This window comes from Chiloscyllium plagiosum, unplaced genomic scaffold (assembly GCF_037043375.1).
Source record: "Chiloscyllium plagiosum isolate Xiang-an unplaced genomic scaffold, Cpla_swu_hap1 HiC_scaffold_21, whole genome shotgun sequence".
Taxonomy (NCBI): domain Eukaryota; kingdom Metazoa; phylum Chordata; class Chondrichthyes; order Orectolobiformes; family Hemiscylliidae; genus Chiloscyllium; species Chiloscyllium plagiosum.
In genome coordinates, this window is record NW_028270159.1 from 98,590,436 (window position 1) to 98,608,086 (window position 17,651).

Genomic DNA, 17,651 nt, shown 5'->3' on the forward strand with positions numbered 1-17,651 from the left:
GCAAATACATCCACTGTAAATATATTGGCTGGTGCCTGATCTAGTCGAGGAGAGATCTGCACGGTAACAGCATGTAGATTGTGGTTTTTGAGGGTGGTGGTGGTGGGAGGTTCAGCAGGTTACAGTATTGCAAACGGACAACGCAGCAGAATCATCTAGCCTGCGATAAGAAAACATGCATCATTCTCCCTCAATACTAACTTCACGAGAGCAATGGGTGATGGGAGATGCGACCAATAGCCAACGGTGCAAACATTCAACCCAGTCCAGTAGTTTTTGTGAACTGAAGGAACCATACTGAAAGGGGTTGAATGGAGCTGTTTGTTCAGTGACTGTGAGTGATGCCAGTCTCCATGGATCCTAGTTGTGTCACTGGATGTTTTCCGTCTCCTATTAGTAAGGGACCTCTTGCAATGGTTTATGCCATTGTAGCAGCAGATGCATCAACTCCGACGCTCAAAGGGACACAGCTGCAGAGACAGAAAAAGGAGATTTAAACATCTGAGAACAGTCTGGAATGAGCCATTAATGGATCAGAATCTGAGAACATTAGACTGGAATGCTGCAACAATGGACAGGAGTTTATCCGATGGTCTTTTCTATTTTTCCTGGTCTTGGTCAACATTATCAGATCGGATAAATGGTGCACTGCTGATTATCCAGGCGGGTTACTATCCTATCCTCGCTATTGTTGGTATTCCTGGTAAGTGTCTTCATCTCTATCCATTTATTAATCTCTTCAAACATGGCGAACTTCGTTGCTATTTCTGTTATCTATATTTGACAAAGACGAAAACTATTGTCTTCAGTTTCAAATGCAACTTCCATTAATTACCCACAAATTTCAGAACCGCCCACACCCCCACCCTCACGAACATCGGAGAACGAGACTGTCTACAATACCGAATTTAAATAAATGAAATTCATTTATGTCTCGTTATTCGATCCATCACAAAACCTATCCACTACCAGCTCGATTATATGCCGAGTTTATATCTTGGCTTCAAACTGACGCTTAATAAACCATTATCTATGCTTTGATAAAATTCAGACGTTTATGGTTCCACTTCTCCTCTAAGCACTCTTTCAGTTGCAAATATTTCGATCACAACTTTGTTCTTGTCTCTAAAATAACTTAATGACACGAACAGTCTCTCAGAGCAATAATGTCGGAAGAAATGTAATTCAGATGCACAGGTTATTACACAGAAAGACACTGTTCCACGTCCTACCACAAACGATGTCAGAAAGTAAATACAAAAGACAGGAATTGGAAATAACAACCATAACACTTCCAGCATTTTGTCTATATGTTTATCTATTTCACTGATGTCCTTTGGTAAATAGATCTTGTGTTATTATCTGGTCTGGCTTAAGATTGATGTGAGACCCACAGCAATGTGCTTGGTTCTGTACTGCCTGAAAGAATGACCTCGCAGAAAATGACATTTGATTAGGTCAACAAATACTGCCTCCTTGACTTGTCCGGACTTTCCCGACCTGCCCAGCTCCTTTCCACCTATCCACTCCACCCTCTCCTCCATGACCTATCACCTTCATCTCCTCCCCCACTGACCTATTGTACTCGATGCTCCTCTCTCACCAGCCCCACCTTCCTCTAGTTTATCTCTCCACGCTTCAGGCTCTCTGCCTTTATTCCTGATGAAGGGCTTTTGCCTGAAACGTCGATTTTGCCTGTCCTCGGATGCTGCCTGAACTGCTGTGCTCTTCGAGCATCACTAATCCAGAAAATTCTGCCCCTGTCCCCGATGCAGACATTCCAAGTAATAAAAAAATTAAAGGTTAAAGAAAGCAAAGAATGATGCAACAGATCAGAAACAATAACGAACGAGAAAGTGCCAGACAAACTGAGCAGGTGTGGCAGCCCATCTGCCACATCGAGTCGAGAGAAAAATAGAATTGGCAATTCGATTCTAATGACCGTACATCAGAAGTGAACACAGTTGGGAAATAGCGTGATTGATGTTGGTGACACCGACATCTGTTATGAAGGGGAGAAGGACTGAGTTGAATAGATGGAGAAAGACAGAGATAGAGAGAAAGAAGCAAACAAAGGGATTGTTGATGATCAGCTGGGATGGAAATAAAAAATGAAATTAAACCTTACTTATGTTTCTCCTGTTCCCATATTACTGATAAATATGAACATGTAAGGTATATGTCAAAGTTCCTGTTTAAAGTTATTTATGTCTGTTTTTCTCTCTTCCCTGAGTGGGATCATCTTCCTTTATTCATGAATGGGATGCTGGGCCAACATTTAATTCCCTTTCCTCATTGTCCTTGAGAAAGTTTTGGTGAGCTGCCTTCCTGACCCACTGCAGTCCATGGGCTGTAAGTATTCAGTGCTGAGGTCCATGCGGTTTAATTTCTTTGAGGCTTTGAATTTCTGATATAACTGAGTGGCTGGCTTGGCTATTTCAAATTGCAATTGAGAGTTAACCACATTTCTGTGTGTCTGGAGTTACATGTAAGCCCGATCAGCTGAAGATTGTAGATTTCCTTTCCTGAAGGGCATGCGGGTGCCAGGTAGAACAATCAACAATGGTTTCATTGTTCCATTTGATTCTTAATTCCTGATATTTTATTGAATTCAATTCCCAACATTTGCCTTTGTGGGATTCGGATCCAATGTCTGGGTCATTACCTGATTCCCTGGATTAATATTCGGAGACAATACAGCTAGATCATCGCCTCCTCAGTATCTCTCATCAACTCCAATGGCAACAGTGATGTTGTGGTTGGTGTGACTTTGCTTCATAAGGCAAATAATTGATTGGCAAAAAATGCCATCCTTCGCATTTTATATTTATGAGAAGGCGAGATGATGGGAAGTCCTCTTGGTGAAAAGGAGCTGGATGTCCTTGATCATGGGGCACTAACAGAATTCATACAGAGCAGTCGGGTACTGGCAGGTGGGACTAGATTGGGATGGGATATCTGGTCGGCATGGACGGGTCGGACCGAAGGACCTGTTTCCATGCTGTGCATCTCTATGACTCTATGGCTTAGCAAGTAATCAGCAGAATAAATGAGTAGGAGCGTTCATTACAAATGAATAGGTTGAATTCTGTCATAATTATTTATTCTGTTCTTTGTGTTTCAGTGTGTAATTTTATGAATAAAGTCTTTGTCTGTTTTAAAATCTAATAGTCAACCTAACTAAATTACTCCGGGTAATTTTCATTGTACACTTACCGAAACAAATTGCAAAGCCATGCGCTGGGCTACCTGCTTAAAAATGTTTTAAGTAGTCTAGCCGAGTCCATAACATCTCGGAGATGGACGATCCCTCCTTGGGAATTGGTACAAACCAATCACTTTCCCTCCTCATGGTCAGCAAACCACGTTAACATAACACGTGAGTATAATTAGCAATGGAGCCAGGAGGAGCAACATGGAGCAGTCTGTCAGTGCAGTCCATGCCTCATTGGTTTGTAGTGTTGCAGCAACAATGACATACTCCTGTTTCAGTATAACAGTTTGGAGGGTCTGAATGGCCTCTTCTGTTCATGTGTCAGTTTCTCGAGGGACTGAAAGTCTTCCTCCTGGCCAGAGGGAAGGCATTCAAGGACTTCAGTGGGAAAACCGTGGTTCCTGCCTACCAGCCCGTTGTGCTGACTAGGCTCGATCTTCCTGAGTTATAGGAGACAAACGGAAGGCTGAAAGAACACTGCAAGCCAGGCAGCATCATGAACTGGGAAAGTCAACATTTCAGGAGTAAATATCCTTCAGAACTGGGTTGGGGGGTAAGGGGAGCTGCAGATAAAGAGGGAAGGGAGTGGTTGGATTGGGGAGATCGGGGGATGGTAAGTTATGGATATGTGGACACAAGTGGTGCATGAAACCTGGTTGGGCGTTGGGAGGGATGAATCTGGTTGGGAGCTGGAAGGTAGGGTCGTTAGGTGGAATGGAAGACCTCCCAGTCACTTCCTATTTCAATTCTCTTTCGCAATCACTTTCCGACATGGCCAACCTTGGCCTCCTCCATTGCCACAATGAACCAAACCATAATTTCGAGAAACAAGATCTCATCTGTCACCTGTGCAGCCTAACCTCCTGGGAATCAATATTGATTTCTCTAATTTCAAATCACCTCCATTTCCAGGCCCTCTCCTCCCTTCCATTCCTCTGAGCATACTTTTGTCCAGCTACCAACTGGATTCAGCCCTCCCATCACCAAACCGCTGATACCTTTTACCTGTGTTCACTTATCCCTCAACTCGCCACTCTGCCTCCTCATCCCTCACCCACCCCTTTATCTATAGACCCCCTTTCTCCCACCCACAGTCCTGACAAAGGGTTATATCCAAGGCGTTCACTTCTCAACATCTTGATGCTGCCTTGCTTATTCTGTTCCTCCAGTTTCCTGCGTGTGTCTTTTGGATTCAAACACCTACTTTTTAAAAATTGTCTCCTTGTGTAATACGCAGGAATGAGTGAACGCATTGTGCCTCTTGTTATCCAACAGATCAGATGGGCTGAATGGCTTTCTTATATTACTGTGAAACCAGCTAGAGTTGTTGAAGGAGTTCCTCTTTCTTTTAACCGTGGAAATATTTAGTGTCCAGCAGTGCTTTTGATTCATGTTACTTGTACATTAACAACACCAGCTTGAATGTTGTCCAGATTTGACTCTTGAGTAGCTTAGGAGGTGACTCTTTGTTCTGAACATTGTATAATCTTCACAGAACATCCCCACCACTGATCGTATGACAGAGGGAAAGACATTGATGAAGCAGCTGAAGATGTTTGTGCCGAAGGAGCTACCCTGAGGATTGTCCAAAGGGATATCCAGGGACTGGGAGGATTGATGTCCACCAGCCCCATTGTGTTCTGAATGATTCAACCAGTAGGGAGTTAACAACTGATTACCATCAAGTTAAATTTTGTTCAGTCTCCTTGACATCTTGCTCAATCAAATACTGCCATGATATCAGGGCCAGTCACTTTACGCTGTGTTCGTATCTTCTATCCATGTCAATAGGCCAAAGTATATGTGTGGGGAGTGTTTCCTTCTCTCAGGAAGTAGTGATGGTTGGGACCAGACAGTGGGGAGGCCAAATCAATGAAATGTTTGGGGGGCGCGAGTGGGTGTCAGTGGATTTTGTCCCGTCAGAGAGTCGAGGGCTACAAAGAATTGTGCATAAAAGAGAAATTGCGGCCGAGTGCAGATCAGCCCTGACTTACTGAATGGAAGGGCAGGTCTGAGGGGCTATGTAGCCTGGTTTTATTCCAGTATACCCCATAGTCCAGTCACTTTGTGGCCTCTTCCATTTCCTGTGTTACTGACTTCAAGTAACTGAATAGACTGATCCTGTTGCTGTGTAACTGGATACTAGTGCTGCATGATCTGGTTACAGTTATATAGGCCCTAGGGGCTTATTGGCTTCATCCTATAATTGTATATCAGGCTCCAGGAGCTGAAAAGCTTCATTCTGTTCTGGTGCAACTGAAATCCATATTGACTAAATCAACTGCCCTTGGAGAAAGTGAGCACGGCAGATGCTAGAGATCAGTGTCGAAACGTTTGGCAATGGAAATACACAACAGGTCAGGCAGCATCAGAGGAACAGGAGATTCGATGTTTTGGGCGTTCCTGGTGAAGATCTCCTGCCCCTCGAATGCTGCCTGTCCTACTGTGCTTTTCCAACACCACATGTTTTGACGTCTACTGCTCCACCGAGGTCAATCTTCCTGGTCACATCATCCAATTACTTTAAGAAAATTGTCAAGCACAAACTTCCTCTCACAAAGCCACAGTTACTATTCCCAAATCAAAGCCTGTCTTTCTAAATGCATGTGCATCTTATCCCTCAGAACCTTCTCAATTAACTTACCTACTACAGATGTTAAACCTACTGATCTGAAGTTCCAGGGCTTTTTTGTGCATTTCTCCTTGAATAAGGGTACAACATTTGCTATCCTCCAGTCTTCCGGGACGTCAGCTGTGGTCAATGATGATCAACATTATAGGCCAGGGTCCCCGCAAATTACAAAGTTATGAGAGGAATGGATCGGATAAATAGGCAAAGTCTTTACCCTGGGGTCGGGGAGTCCAGAACTAGAGGGCATAGGTTTAGGGTGAGAGGGGCAAGATATAGAAGATACCTAAGGGGCAACGTTTTCACGCAGAGGGTGGTATGTATATAGAATATGCTGCCAGAGGAAGTGGTGGAGGCTGGTACAATTGCAACATTTAAGAGGCATTTGGATGGGTATATGAATGGGCCGGGTGCTGGCAGGTGGGACTAGATTGGGTTGGGATATCTGGTCGGCATGGAAAGGTTGGACCGAAGGGTCTGTTTCCATGCTGTACATCTCAATGAGTCTATTTCTTTCTCCTCGGTAAACATAGAGTAGAAATATTCGTTGAGGACTTCACCCATCTCTTATTGTTCCACACATACTTATCCACATTGGTTTTCGAGGGGTCCTATTTTCTCTCCAATTATTGCTTTTTCTTTTAAAATATTTAAAGTACCTTTTTGGATTCATCCTAATCTTCTCCGCCAAGGCTCTTTCTTGCCCCCTTTTCACCCTACTGATTTCCTTCTTCAGTAAACTCCTGTATCTCTTATATATCTCCAGGGATTCCCTTGATCCCAGCTGCCTGGACCTGAGCCACGCCCCAAGTTCGAACATGAATCTGAGGACCAGTTTTGTCCTTCCCCATAACTATTTGAAAATTAATAGAACTGTGGTTACTGGCCCCAAAGTGCTCCCCTACTATCAACTCAGACATCTGTCATGCCCTATTTACTAAGAAAATTTCGAGTTTTGCCCCTTCCCGAGTAGGACACTCTATATACTGATTGAGGAAACTTTCCTGACGCATTTAAGAGATCCCATGTCATCAAACCTCTTTATGCTCTGGCCGTTTCAGTCTGTATTAGAAAAATTAAAATCCCCTATTATGATAACCCTATTGCTCCCGCAGGTCTCCCCTGTCTCCCTGCATGTTTGTTACTCTCATGCCTGTTGACTCGTTGGGGGCCTATATTACAACCTCAATCACCTCACCATTCCATTCCTATTTCTTAACTCCACCTTCAAATCCTCACTGGATGGTCCGTGAGTTATTTTATCTCTAATTACTGCTGTGGTACTCCCCTTAATCAGAAATGCAACTCCCCCTCCCCTCCTTCCACCATCTCTGTCTCACCTAAAGCACTTGTTCCCTAGCACATTAAGCTGTCAGTCCTATCCATCACTTAGCCATGTTTCTGTAATGGATATAATATCCCAGTCCCACCTACATATCCACGCCCTGAGTTCATCGGCCTTACCTGTCAGCCCTCTTGCATTGAAACAGATGCCATTTAATCCAAAATGCATTGCTTTCTCTCTGTCGTTTTCCAGCCTAACCTTACTATTTCTGATTACTGTATCTCCTTCCACTTGCCTCCCTGCTCTTGAGGATACGACCATCTGCCATTCTAGTTTAAACCCTCCCTTGTAACCCAAGCAAAACTGGCCGCCAAGATATTGATTTCCCCTCCAGTGCATGTTTCGGACTATAATCTCCCTCTCAGGAGATTATCACTGTCAAGGTTTGTTTTTAAAATGTTTCTCCTAGCTCTCTGTAATCACGCTGCAAGACATCGTCCCAATTTCTACGGATATTATTTGTGCCAACGTGCATAATGATTTCTGGCTGCTCACCCTCCCCATTGAGAATGTTCTGCAGCCACTTGGAGACATCCTGGACCCTAGCACCTGGGAGGTAACGCACCATCCTAGATTCCCGTTTGCGACCACAGAATCTCCGATCAGTTCCACTAACAATCGGCCCTCCTATCTTTAACGTCCTGTTTACCTTTCCCTTTCCCGCTGTGCCCCAGAGCCAGTGATAGTACCACAAACCTGGCTACTGCTGCTTTCCCCTGAACGGACATCGTCCCCAACAATCCAAAATGGTCTACTTTCTTTCGAGGGGAATGGCCACAGGGGATTCCTGAACTACCTGCCTACTCCCTTTGCTATTCCTGGTGGTCACCCATCTACTCTCTGCCTGTAACATGACAGGAAGCAAGTAACGCCTGTTGGATTAAATTGTGTTTATTTAAATAAAACAGAACTGAAATGTAAGGCTAATGAACTCAGGACGATAAACTTTGGACTGGAATATTACAGTCATTAAAAAAACATAACTAGGGGCATGTCTATGAATTTGCCAGTATCTTGGATGACCCTGAGCGCATCCGAGATTAGATTACCCTTCGGTCCAACAGTCCGCACCGACCCACAGAAGAGCAGCCCACCCAGACCCACCCCCGTACACGCAAAACTACTGGTCATTTAGCATGACCAATTCACCTGACCTGCACATCTTTGGACTGTGGGAGGAAACCGGAGCATCCGGAGAAAACCCATGCAGACACGGGGAGAATGTGCAAACTCCACACAGACAGTTGCCTGAGGCAGGATTTGAACCCTGGTCGCTGGTGCTCTGAGGTAGCAGTGCTAACCCATGAGCCACCGTGCCGCCAAGCATCTCTCCCTAACACGGTCTCCCAGGAGCTGAAGCACTGTGCAGTGCCCACACGTGGAGCCATCAGGGCCGGTGGAATTCTCCCAGAGCTACCACATCTCAGAAGAGGAGCGTGCGACTGCCCCTAAATGCCATCTCGACTGCTGTAACAATAAAGGTAAAATGACTTTATTTGAGTTTACCTGTACATTTTGCTGAGCTGGAGCTGTCCAAACCTCTCGTGTCAAAGACTTCCTGCTTACTCATCTACCAACGGCATGTCTCTCTACCCCTCCACATTTAAGTTTGGTCAGGGAAGGAACGAGACACGACAGTGATGTAGTGTTTAGGGCTTCAGCACTCCTTTACACCTGGCCCCTGACTACCTGCTTCTCAGTGCAGGTCGCTGCTTGACCTTGGAGGGTGTCTTGCTGAGGTCTTCCTTCTGGTAGTGGTGACTGTGTCGATGCAAATCCTCACCCCGACAGGCAATCCGTGTTATCGCAGTCCTCTTGTACTTTCTGTATATTAGTATCGCGTTTATGAATTCCTTGAATCCCTCGATTGCATTCCAAACACTGTCTCACTCCATAGTGAGAGTTTGATGTTCTTGTGAATACAGGGCTATTGGAAAAGAACACCATTAGACATAGGGACAACAATATGTCTATCCGCTCACTGAGTCTTCTTTTCCTTCAATTAGGTTATATTTATTTTGTTAATCCCCTATTCCACTTTCCTGTGATTTCCTATAACACTTGTATAAAAATCTGTCTGTCTCAGCCTTGAAGATATTTAATGATCCAGCCTCAACAGCCCTCTGGATTTTCTACAATTATTTACCTTTCACTGATGTGAGACTTGGTCTTTAATCTGGTGATTTGCCCACTCGATCTTGCACAAAATTCCAATTCTTCCTCAGCTCCTGTACCAATTTGCTTAAGGGTCAAACGGCAACTCTCCCTGAATCCAGGAACTGCTTCTCCAAACTGAAGACCGATTCGTAGGATGTGTTTAACATATTCTCTGTCTCTGTGAACAGGCTGTCCCTTTCGTCCCTCATACTCCCATTCTTTCCCGCGTTATCCTCTTCCCCTTAATAAACCAACAAAAATGACTTTGGATTCTTGCTAGTCTTACCCGCTAAAGTTTTATCACCCCTCCTTCTGCTCTTCCACTTATTTTTTCAGTTTAGCCCTACGCTTTCTATATTTTTTAGGACCTTCATTGAGAAAGTGAGGTCTGCAGATGCTGGAGATCAAAGTTGAAACTTTATTCCTGAAGAAGGGCCTGTGCCCGAAACGTCGAATCTCCTGTTCCCTGGATGCTGCCTGACCTGCTGTGCTGTTCCAGCAATAAAGTTTCAACTAGGACCTTCATTGACCTGCTCAATTGGTACCTGCTTTAAGCTTCTCTTTCCTTTCTCATCCTGTTCGGAATTCGTGTCGACATCTGAGGTTGTCTGGGTGTGTGTTCCTAAACTTTATCTTCGGTGTAACATGCTGGGCTGACACTGTCATCAATTCAATTTTAATCAAATGATCCCCAAACCCCGCCCCAACTTGTTCTGCTACAGTTTCACCCAGAAGCAATTGCACTTTGCCCACATCCGGTCATTTGATTACATAAAATCTGTCTCCCCAATGCAAAAAGCTCTTATTTTTCGAACATTTTTGGGGTCTTTTTCTGAGCAAAGTCAAAATGTGTGATATTTTCTGAACTGGCTTCGTTCCCCACAGTGAGGCCCAGCACTACACTGCCCATTGTTGTATCTGCTCTAAGTTGATATAAGAAGCTCTCTGGAATAAATTTCAAAACACCTGCCCTCTCTTAAAACGTTATCACTGCCCTAATGAATGTTTGGAATTGAAATGCCTGAATATAAAGATCCCATTATTGTTTTTACACACTTCAATAACTTGATTATATACCTGCTCGCGTAGTTTCCTTTATCAGGGGGTATATAATATATCTCTAGCAGTGTTTCTGCCATGGTTTTGATCCTGAGCTCTAACCACCAAAACTCATTAGAAGATCCTTTTAAGATATCGTCCCTTCTTACGCCAGTAACTGACTCCGTAATTAATAAGGCAACACTATATCCTCTTTTACCCTCTCTGCTATCCTGTCTATAGCTCTGGTACCACAGAATATTGAGTTGTCAGCCCCGACCTCCCTCAAACACATCTCTGTAATGGCAAAAAATGTCACACTTCCACATGTCACCTCGTTTCCTTATCATATCTGTCTGTCTGATAATATTACCAGCATTAAGGTAAAGCACATCCAACCTGGAATATATCACCGGAATTCTCTGTATCTCGGAGTTCTTCAGTCATTCATTGCTCGTTATCAACCTGTCCAATTCATGAACCAAAACTGTAACTCTGGGACTGAATGAATATTTGTTAAATTTGAATTTCGTTTTTCATAAATGTGTTCATCAAATGCAACTTTCCAGAACTGAACTTTCAGCTCCAGATACAACGAGTTTCTGCTGATTAGTTCCCTGCTCAGTGTGCAGAGGGGACAGCCCTCACTAATGGAGAAAGTGAGGACTGCAGATCCTGGTGATCACAGTCGAAAATTGTGGCGCTGGAAAAGCACAGCCAGTCAGGCTGCATCTGAGGAACAGCTGAGTCAAAGCTTCCCATGTTTTCCATTCCATAATATACACGATATTGGGAACCATACTTGCTCAGGAAGGCAGCACTGTACAGAGCCCTGTAAAGGAAAGCAGTCAATCAGTTGTTTGGACAGTGAGTAAACAAGTTGAGGTGAAATACAGACTGATTGAAGTACAAACATAAAGATAGATAAATTCCTCGGCAAGAAGGGAAACACCTTAGGTTACGATAGGAAGAGAGTGAATAGATTTCTGTGTCTTTGGCGATGGTCTTTGCGTCTTCAGTCTCCATTTGAGTAGCGTCGGATGATTGGAGGGTGGCAAATGTTAGTCCCTTGTTCAGGCAAGGAAACAGGGATTTTCCTGAGAATGACAGACCAGTCAGTCTTACTTCAGTATTGGGCGAATTATTGGAGGGGATTCTGAAAAATCACAGTTTGATTAGGAATAGTCAGCATGGCTTTGTGAGGGGCTGGTCATACCTCAAAACTCTGATTGGATTCTTTGAGGATAGGATTAAGCACACCGAAGAAGGTAGACCAGTGAATGCTGAGTGCATGGATTTTAACAAGGTGCTTGATTAGCTTCCCCCTGGCAGTTTCATTCAGAAAGTAAGGAGGCATGGCATACAGGGACACCTATTTGTCTGGATACAGAATTGGCTAGCACATAGAAGACAGAGGGTTGTGGTAAATGAGAAGTATTCAGTGTGGAACTAGGTGAGCAGTGGTGTTCCGTATGGGACCTCTGCTGTTTGTGATTTTGATAAATGAATATCCTAAATGAATAGGATGAAGAAGTGGAAGGTTAGGTTCGTAAGATTGATGATGTAACACAGTTTGGTGGAACTGTGGATAGTGTGGAGGGCTGTTGTAGTTTGCAACAGGACATTGACAGGATGCAGGACTCAGCTGCTAAGTGGCAGATGATGTCCAATATGGAAAAGTGGGATACGATTCATTTTGGAAGGTCGAATTTGAATGCAGAAAACAAGGTTAAAGGCAGGATTCTTACATTGTGGAGGAACGGGGGATCATATGATCCATGGCATAGCTCCCACAAAGTTGCTACCCAGGTTTATAAGGTTGTTAAGAAGGTGTTTGATGTGTTCCTTAGCCGAGGGATTGAGTTTAAGAGCTGCGAGGTTATGCTGAAACTCTATGGAGCCGTGGTGAGACCACACTTAGAATATTGTGATCATTTCTGGTTACCTCGTTATAGGAAAGATATGGAAGCTTTGGTGAGGGTGCTGAGGAGAATTATCAAGATGCTGCCTGGACTGGAGGGCATGTCTTACAAAGAAAATTTGAGGGAGCTAGAGTGTTTTCCTCATTGGAACGAAGAAGAATGTAAAGTGACTTGACAGGGGTGTTCAAGATGATGAGAGGCATAGATAGAGTGGATAGCCAGAGACTCTCTGCCAGGGTGAAAATTGGTCTCGAGAGAGTATGATTTTAAGGCAGTTGGAGGAATGTTTAAGGAAGATGTTAGCGGTAGGTTATTTACACAGAGAGTGGTGTGTGTGTGTGCAATGAAGAGCTCGCAGTTGTAGTAAAGTCAGCTATACTAGGGATATTTAATTGGAAAGGCACATGAATGATAGTATAATGAAAGGTATGTAGGTTAGTCTGATCTTAGAATAGGGTAAAAAGTCGACAGAAAGTCAAAGGCCGAAGGGCCTGCACAATGCTGCACTGAACTGCACTGTTCTATGTTTCCAGTTTCACCCAGCTTGTGGATTCTCATCAATTGTTGAATGTGTGAGGCAATGATGTGTGTGAGATCAGGAAGCTTTGGAGGGTGTAAGGCCAAAACCTCCAGTTATGGTGTGCATTGTTACAGTCACCTGAAAGCCAGTATAATATGTGTGGTTACTTAACAGACAGAATTCGCCAAGTTCAGTTATTAATGTGATTTTTGGATTGCCGTTTGCTGATGGTTACTTCACATAAATTCTACTGTGTGACCCATGTAGTAATCTCTGACCATTCACAGAGATGTACAATTTTATTTTGATATTGAAGAATGTGAAGGTAACATTTATTGGATATGGATTTAAAGGTTTGTTTGTGAGACACAAGGCACTGCAATAGATTGTCAACTTGTTAACGTCTTCACCCGTGACTGATCCGGGGTGCAGATGTATGGAGTCTGGGAGGCAGATCAGATTCCATCACCATACATAACTTGTATGGTGTGATTCTGGCTCTCCATGTCAACACGTGTGCTCTCTAGGCCAGGCTCTGACTGAAGATGAATTTTGAAACTTGGTTGCTGGTCAGCCATTAGTATTTAACCTGGACAACATTTGTACCTACACTGAGACCAGTGATAGTCTGTTGGCGGGTTCTCCCCCTGCCAAAGGTGAATTCCAAATTGTTTGTTTTGAAGTAATGTTTGACTGACTGCCCTGAACCAGGTTAGAAGCTCAATGCACAGATTGTGGAACAGGCCACTGTGTCTCTCTGTATCACAGGCAGCTGTGAGGTCCAATAACACTGTAAATGATTTCAGATCTATTGGAAGCAATTTTCAGCGTAGCTCATTGCAAGGTGTTGAGTTTACTGACCCGAACAATAATCGGATGATTACTATATTTCATGAATTGGGCAAAAAAAAAGACGTGAACGATAATTATTCAACTGAACTATAATCTCTTAAATCAATTATGTTGATTCTATATTTAATGAACTAAATTATTAACTCATGTCAAGATTTTCTAACACAGCAATAAAACACGTATATTTTATTTTATCCAAGAAAGAACATAACTCTTGTGGTGATCAGAATTAGATATTCAATGTCAGGATTCAAAACAATGTTTTGCCACTCCAATATTTTTAAAGTGGTTGGCTTCTGAATGATCACATGTTCTGAGTGAGCAAACGATTGAACATAGAAATAAAATTAGTGTTCGTATACATTTATATATAAACAACCAGTTTAATTTCTCACTGAAATGTACGATCTTCAGCTAATTGCCAGCAATTTAAAAATGGCAATAATTCAACATGGACTGTTAATATTAAACTAAATAAATTATTTGTGTTATCAAATTTTAGTGAATAATAATTTAAAAACTTCCAATTTTTAGAATGAATGATGTTTAATATGAAATGTGGAGACTGAAACAAAGCAACGAACATAATATCGTGTCAGTGAAAAGTCAGAGCTTTCCAAAGAGTTTTGTGACAAAGCAATGATATATTTGTTTTAGTAATTGGAATACAACATGTAAAATATTCATGTTCTGAGTAATAATTAGACTTCATAATGATGCTGACCTTGCAATACTTGCATTTTAAATGCTTATGCTACACCAAATAATCAGATATTTTTGAGCATTTACACAGTGAAATAATTGGATACTGACTTTTATTCACAGCTGGCACATGATAGAGTACAAAACTTTAAAGTACACGAGGAGGCCATTGGCCATTATGTATGAATCAGCTCCAAAAATGTCTCTAAAGCACCCCCATTTGCCAGCCCTCTCTCTGTTGCCCGTTAAATTCCTAATTTCCAAATATATATATAGTTCTCTTTTGAATCTTCATCCACAATTTTCCCAGCCAGTCAATTCCAATTCGTAAATAAAGACGTTTTTCCTTATTTCACTCCTGGCTCTTTTGCTGACAACCTTGAAATTAGAATTCCTTGATGCTGTAATACAGTATTCTTTTTCTACTCAAGCAGAAAACTAGTCGCCAGGATATATGAACATCAACTAACTTCAAAATACATGATCCAACACTAATTTCTTACGTACTGATGAGTAAGTACGCCACTTTGACTAGGTCTGCATATCCATTCTAGGACAGGCCAATCAGAGACAAGCACATGAATTCCTAGACACATGGCATCCCAACCGGAACTCCATCAACAAACATATCAATTTTGACTCCATCTACCATCCTCTGAGAAAAAGGGCCAGAAATGACATCATCGACAAAGGAAGTTACATTAACTACTCAAGGAAACTGAAACATTTAAATACAAAGTGGGAGATAACACCAGCACTTCACTGGAGGCTCACTGACTGTGTACAGCCAATGGGACAAACTAGGAACTGCCATTAGCTATTGCTTCAGAATATATCTGCGTGTTCGTGGCTGCCACCACATAGAACAAATGAATGAAATTACGAGCCTGCACCAACAAGTGCATATCAAAGGCTTTTTTAAAATGTTTGTGAGATTACCTGATCAATCACCCGTCTATGAAATGCATTCCAGACACATGTCACCACGGGCAGAACGGCAGCTTAGTGGTTAGCACTTTTGCCTTAGCGCGCTGGGGACCCAAGTTTGATTCCAGCCTCGGGTGACTGCCTGTATGGATTTTGCACATTCTCCCCGTGTCCGCGTGGGTTTCGTCCAGGTACTCCGGTTTCCACCCACAATCCAAAGATGTGCAGGTTAAGTGAATTGGCCATGCTAAATTGCCGAATGTGTTCAGGGATGTGTAGGTTAGGTGCATTAGTCAGGGGTAAATATAGCAGAGACGTGTTTGGTTGGTTACTCTTTGGAGGGTCAGTGTGGATTTGTTGGGCCGAAGGGCCTGTTTCCACACATATTATATATTTTATATTCTATGTTTGTGCCACCCGCTCAGTTCAATACAGACTCCACAAATCCTCTCTCAATCCCCTGCCTTTCACTTTAAGTATGTTGCCCTTTGTTTTTGACCCTTCGAGTAAAGGAAACAGCTGCTGTCTGTTCATCCTCTCCATACCCCTTATGCTCTTGTACACCTGTACCAGGTTCCCTCCTCAACCTTCCCTGCTGCAAAGAAAAAAGGAGCAAGTTTAACCCTCGCCCTTCAAAATTTGAGTACTCACTTTTCTTGTTAATTCTGATATGAATCATCTCACATTTATCAGTGTTAAACTTCATCGGCCATTAATCTGGATATAGAAAACATTTGTTTATATCGTCCTGTAGCCTAACCCTCTCCTCCTCACTGTGAAGCACCCAGCTAATCTTTGTGTCATCCCCAACATTAGTTACCATTCCACTGCCATCCATCTTCCACATTCTCACCATCATTATTTATGAATATCACAAACACACCTTGATTTCCTTCCTGTTCTCCACATGTTATTCACATAAGCATAATTAAGAATTCCAGTCTCTTGTTGTTCTTATTTTGGGGAATTTACAGATTGATGTAGTTAACACCTATTATGAGTGTGCTGCAAATACCATTTTCGACACAAAGTTAAATTCACCTTTTACACTCTGTCCCTCAGCATGTCATATTCATAAAGCTTGTAACTAATTTAGGATGAACTACGGTTTGACAACTTGCATTGGAACATTAGCCTTTTGTGTGGCACTGTGCTTTGTAACAGTAGTCAGAACTGAAGACATTTTTAATCTGCAGGATGGACACAGACTCATTGCTTGAATCAGCTCATGTCATGAGGATAAATATTCAATTAAATTCTATGTTATGGACTACAGGATATTAAATCATATTCTCATGTCTACCTTGAATTGGGAGCAAATACATACTGTTAATAAATTCAGAAATGTTGAGACACAACACCGGGGAGAAAAAAAAAAGTCACATGCGTTTATGGAGATACAAAACTACAGAGTGAATGTACAATCTGATAAAGAATAAAATGATAGAAAAAGAAGGGCATCAAATCTTAATTTTCAATCGAATCATTTCCAATTTTCCTGAACAGTGGTGGTTTTCACCCAACCTCACCTTTCCAAAAACAATCTTTTCCCAGTCACTAAAACTTCATTAGCCATTCTTCCTCCCTTCCCTGCTCTCTCTTTACACTCCTACTTCCCTTGCATTACCCCTTCTGCTGCCACATACACTTCCACTGATGATATCTCTTCACACCCTTCTACTGCCACTCCCACTGTAAGTTACACCAGTTCCTTAGTTACTCCCACTTCCACTGGTCATCCCTTACCCTTTTTGCTTTCCACTGGGGTGCTGGGAGCTGCTGGCTTCTGTGCTGCTATTGGTCATCAGTGAATTATGATATTGGGATGATCAATGACCAATAGGAACAGACAATAGTGTATGTCTGTCATTGTCCAATGCACCGTGAATAGGGTGTTTTTTCCCCATAGAGCGTGGAACATTTTTCTGTCTCTCTGTCACAGCGCTTAACCAAACAACCTCATCCCAAATAGGACAAACCTCTCCTCAGAATCAGAAATCCAAGCAGCTGTTTGTCCTTAAACGTTGCGAGGACAGTGGCCACATTGTTCAAATATGCCGTGTTCTACCCTTTTTCTCTTTAGAATTTTAACTGATTTTCCAATGTCAGTTGAGGTGAAATCAGAGTAACTTCCCTTGCCATTAAAGTAGTATTTGACTCACGTATCATATTGACCCTCAGGCAACTGCGCTCAACGGGAATCAGAGGAAATTCTGTGCTTGTAATTTCCTGAATGAATAATGAAACCTTCCCTAGAGCTATTGGGAACTCTGCCTTTGCTAGTGCCTTCCAAAACCATGGATGGATTCGTCTTATTAATAACATCAAGATACATTCTATTTTCA

General features: G+C 42.6%; 1 protein-coding gene across 1 annotated transcript in view; it reads left to right on the forward strand.

Moving 5' to 3' along the window:
- The first annotated feature begins 570 nt into the window (after positions 1-570).
- Positions 571-17,651, forward strand: part of LOC148146519 (putative G protein-coupled receptor 139) — a 113,733-nt gene continuing 96,652 nt past the window's right edge. Inside the window, exon 1 of the mRNA XM_087998670.1 lies at positions 571-703. Coding sequence (XP_087854796.1) covers positions 571-703 — 133 coding nt within the window. The remainder of the gene's footprint in view (positions 704-17,651) is intronic.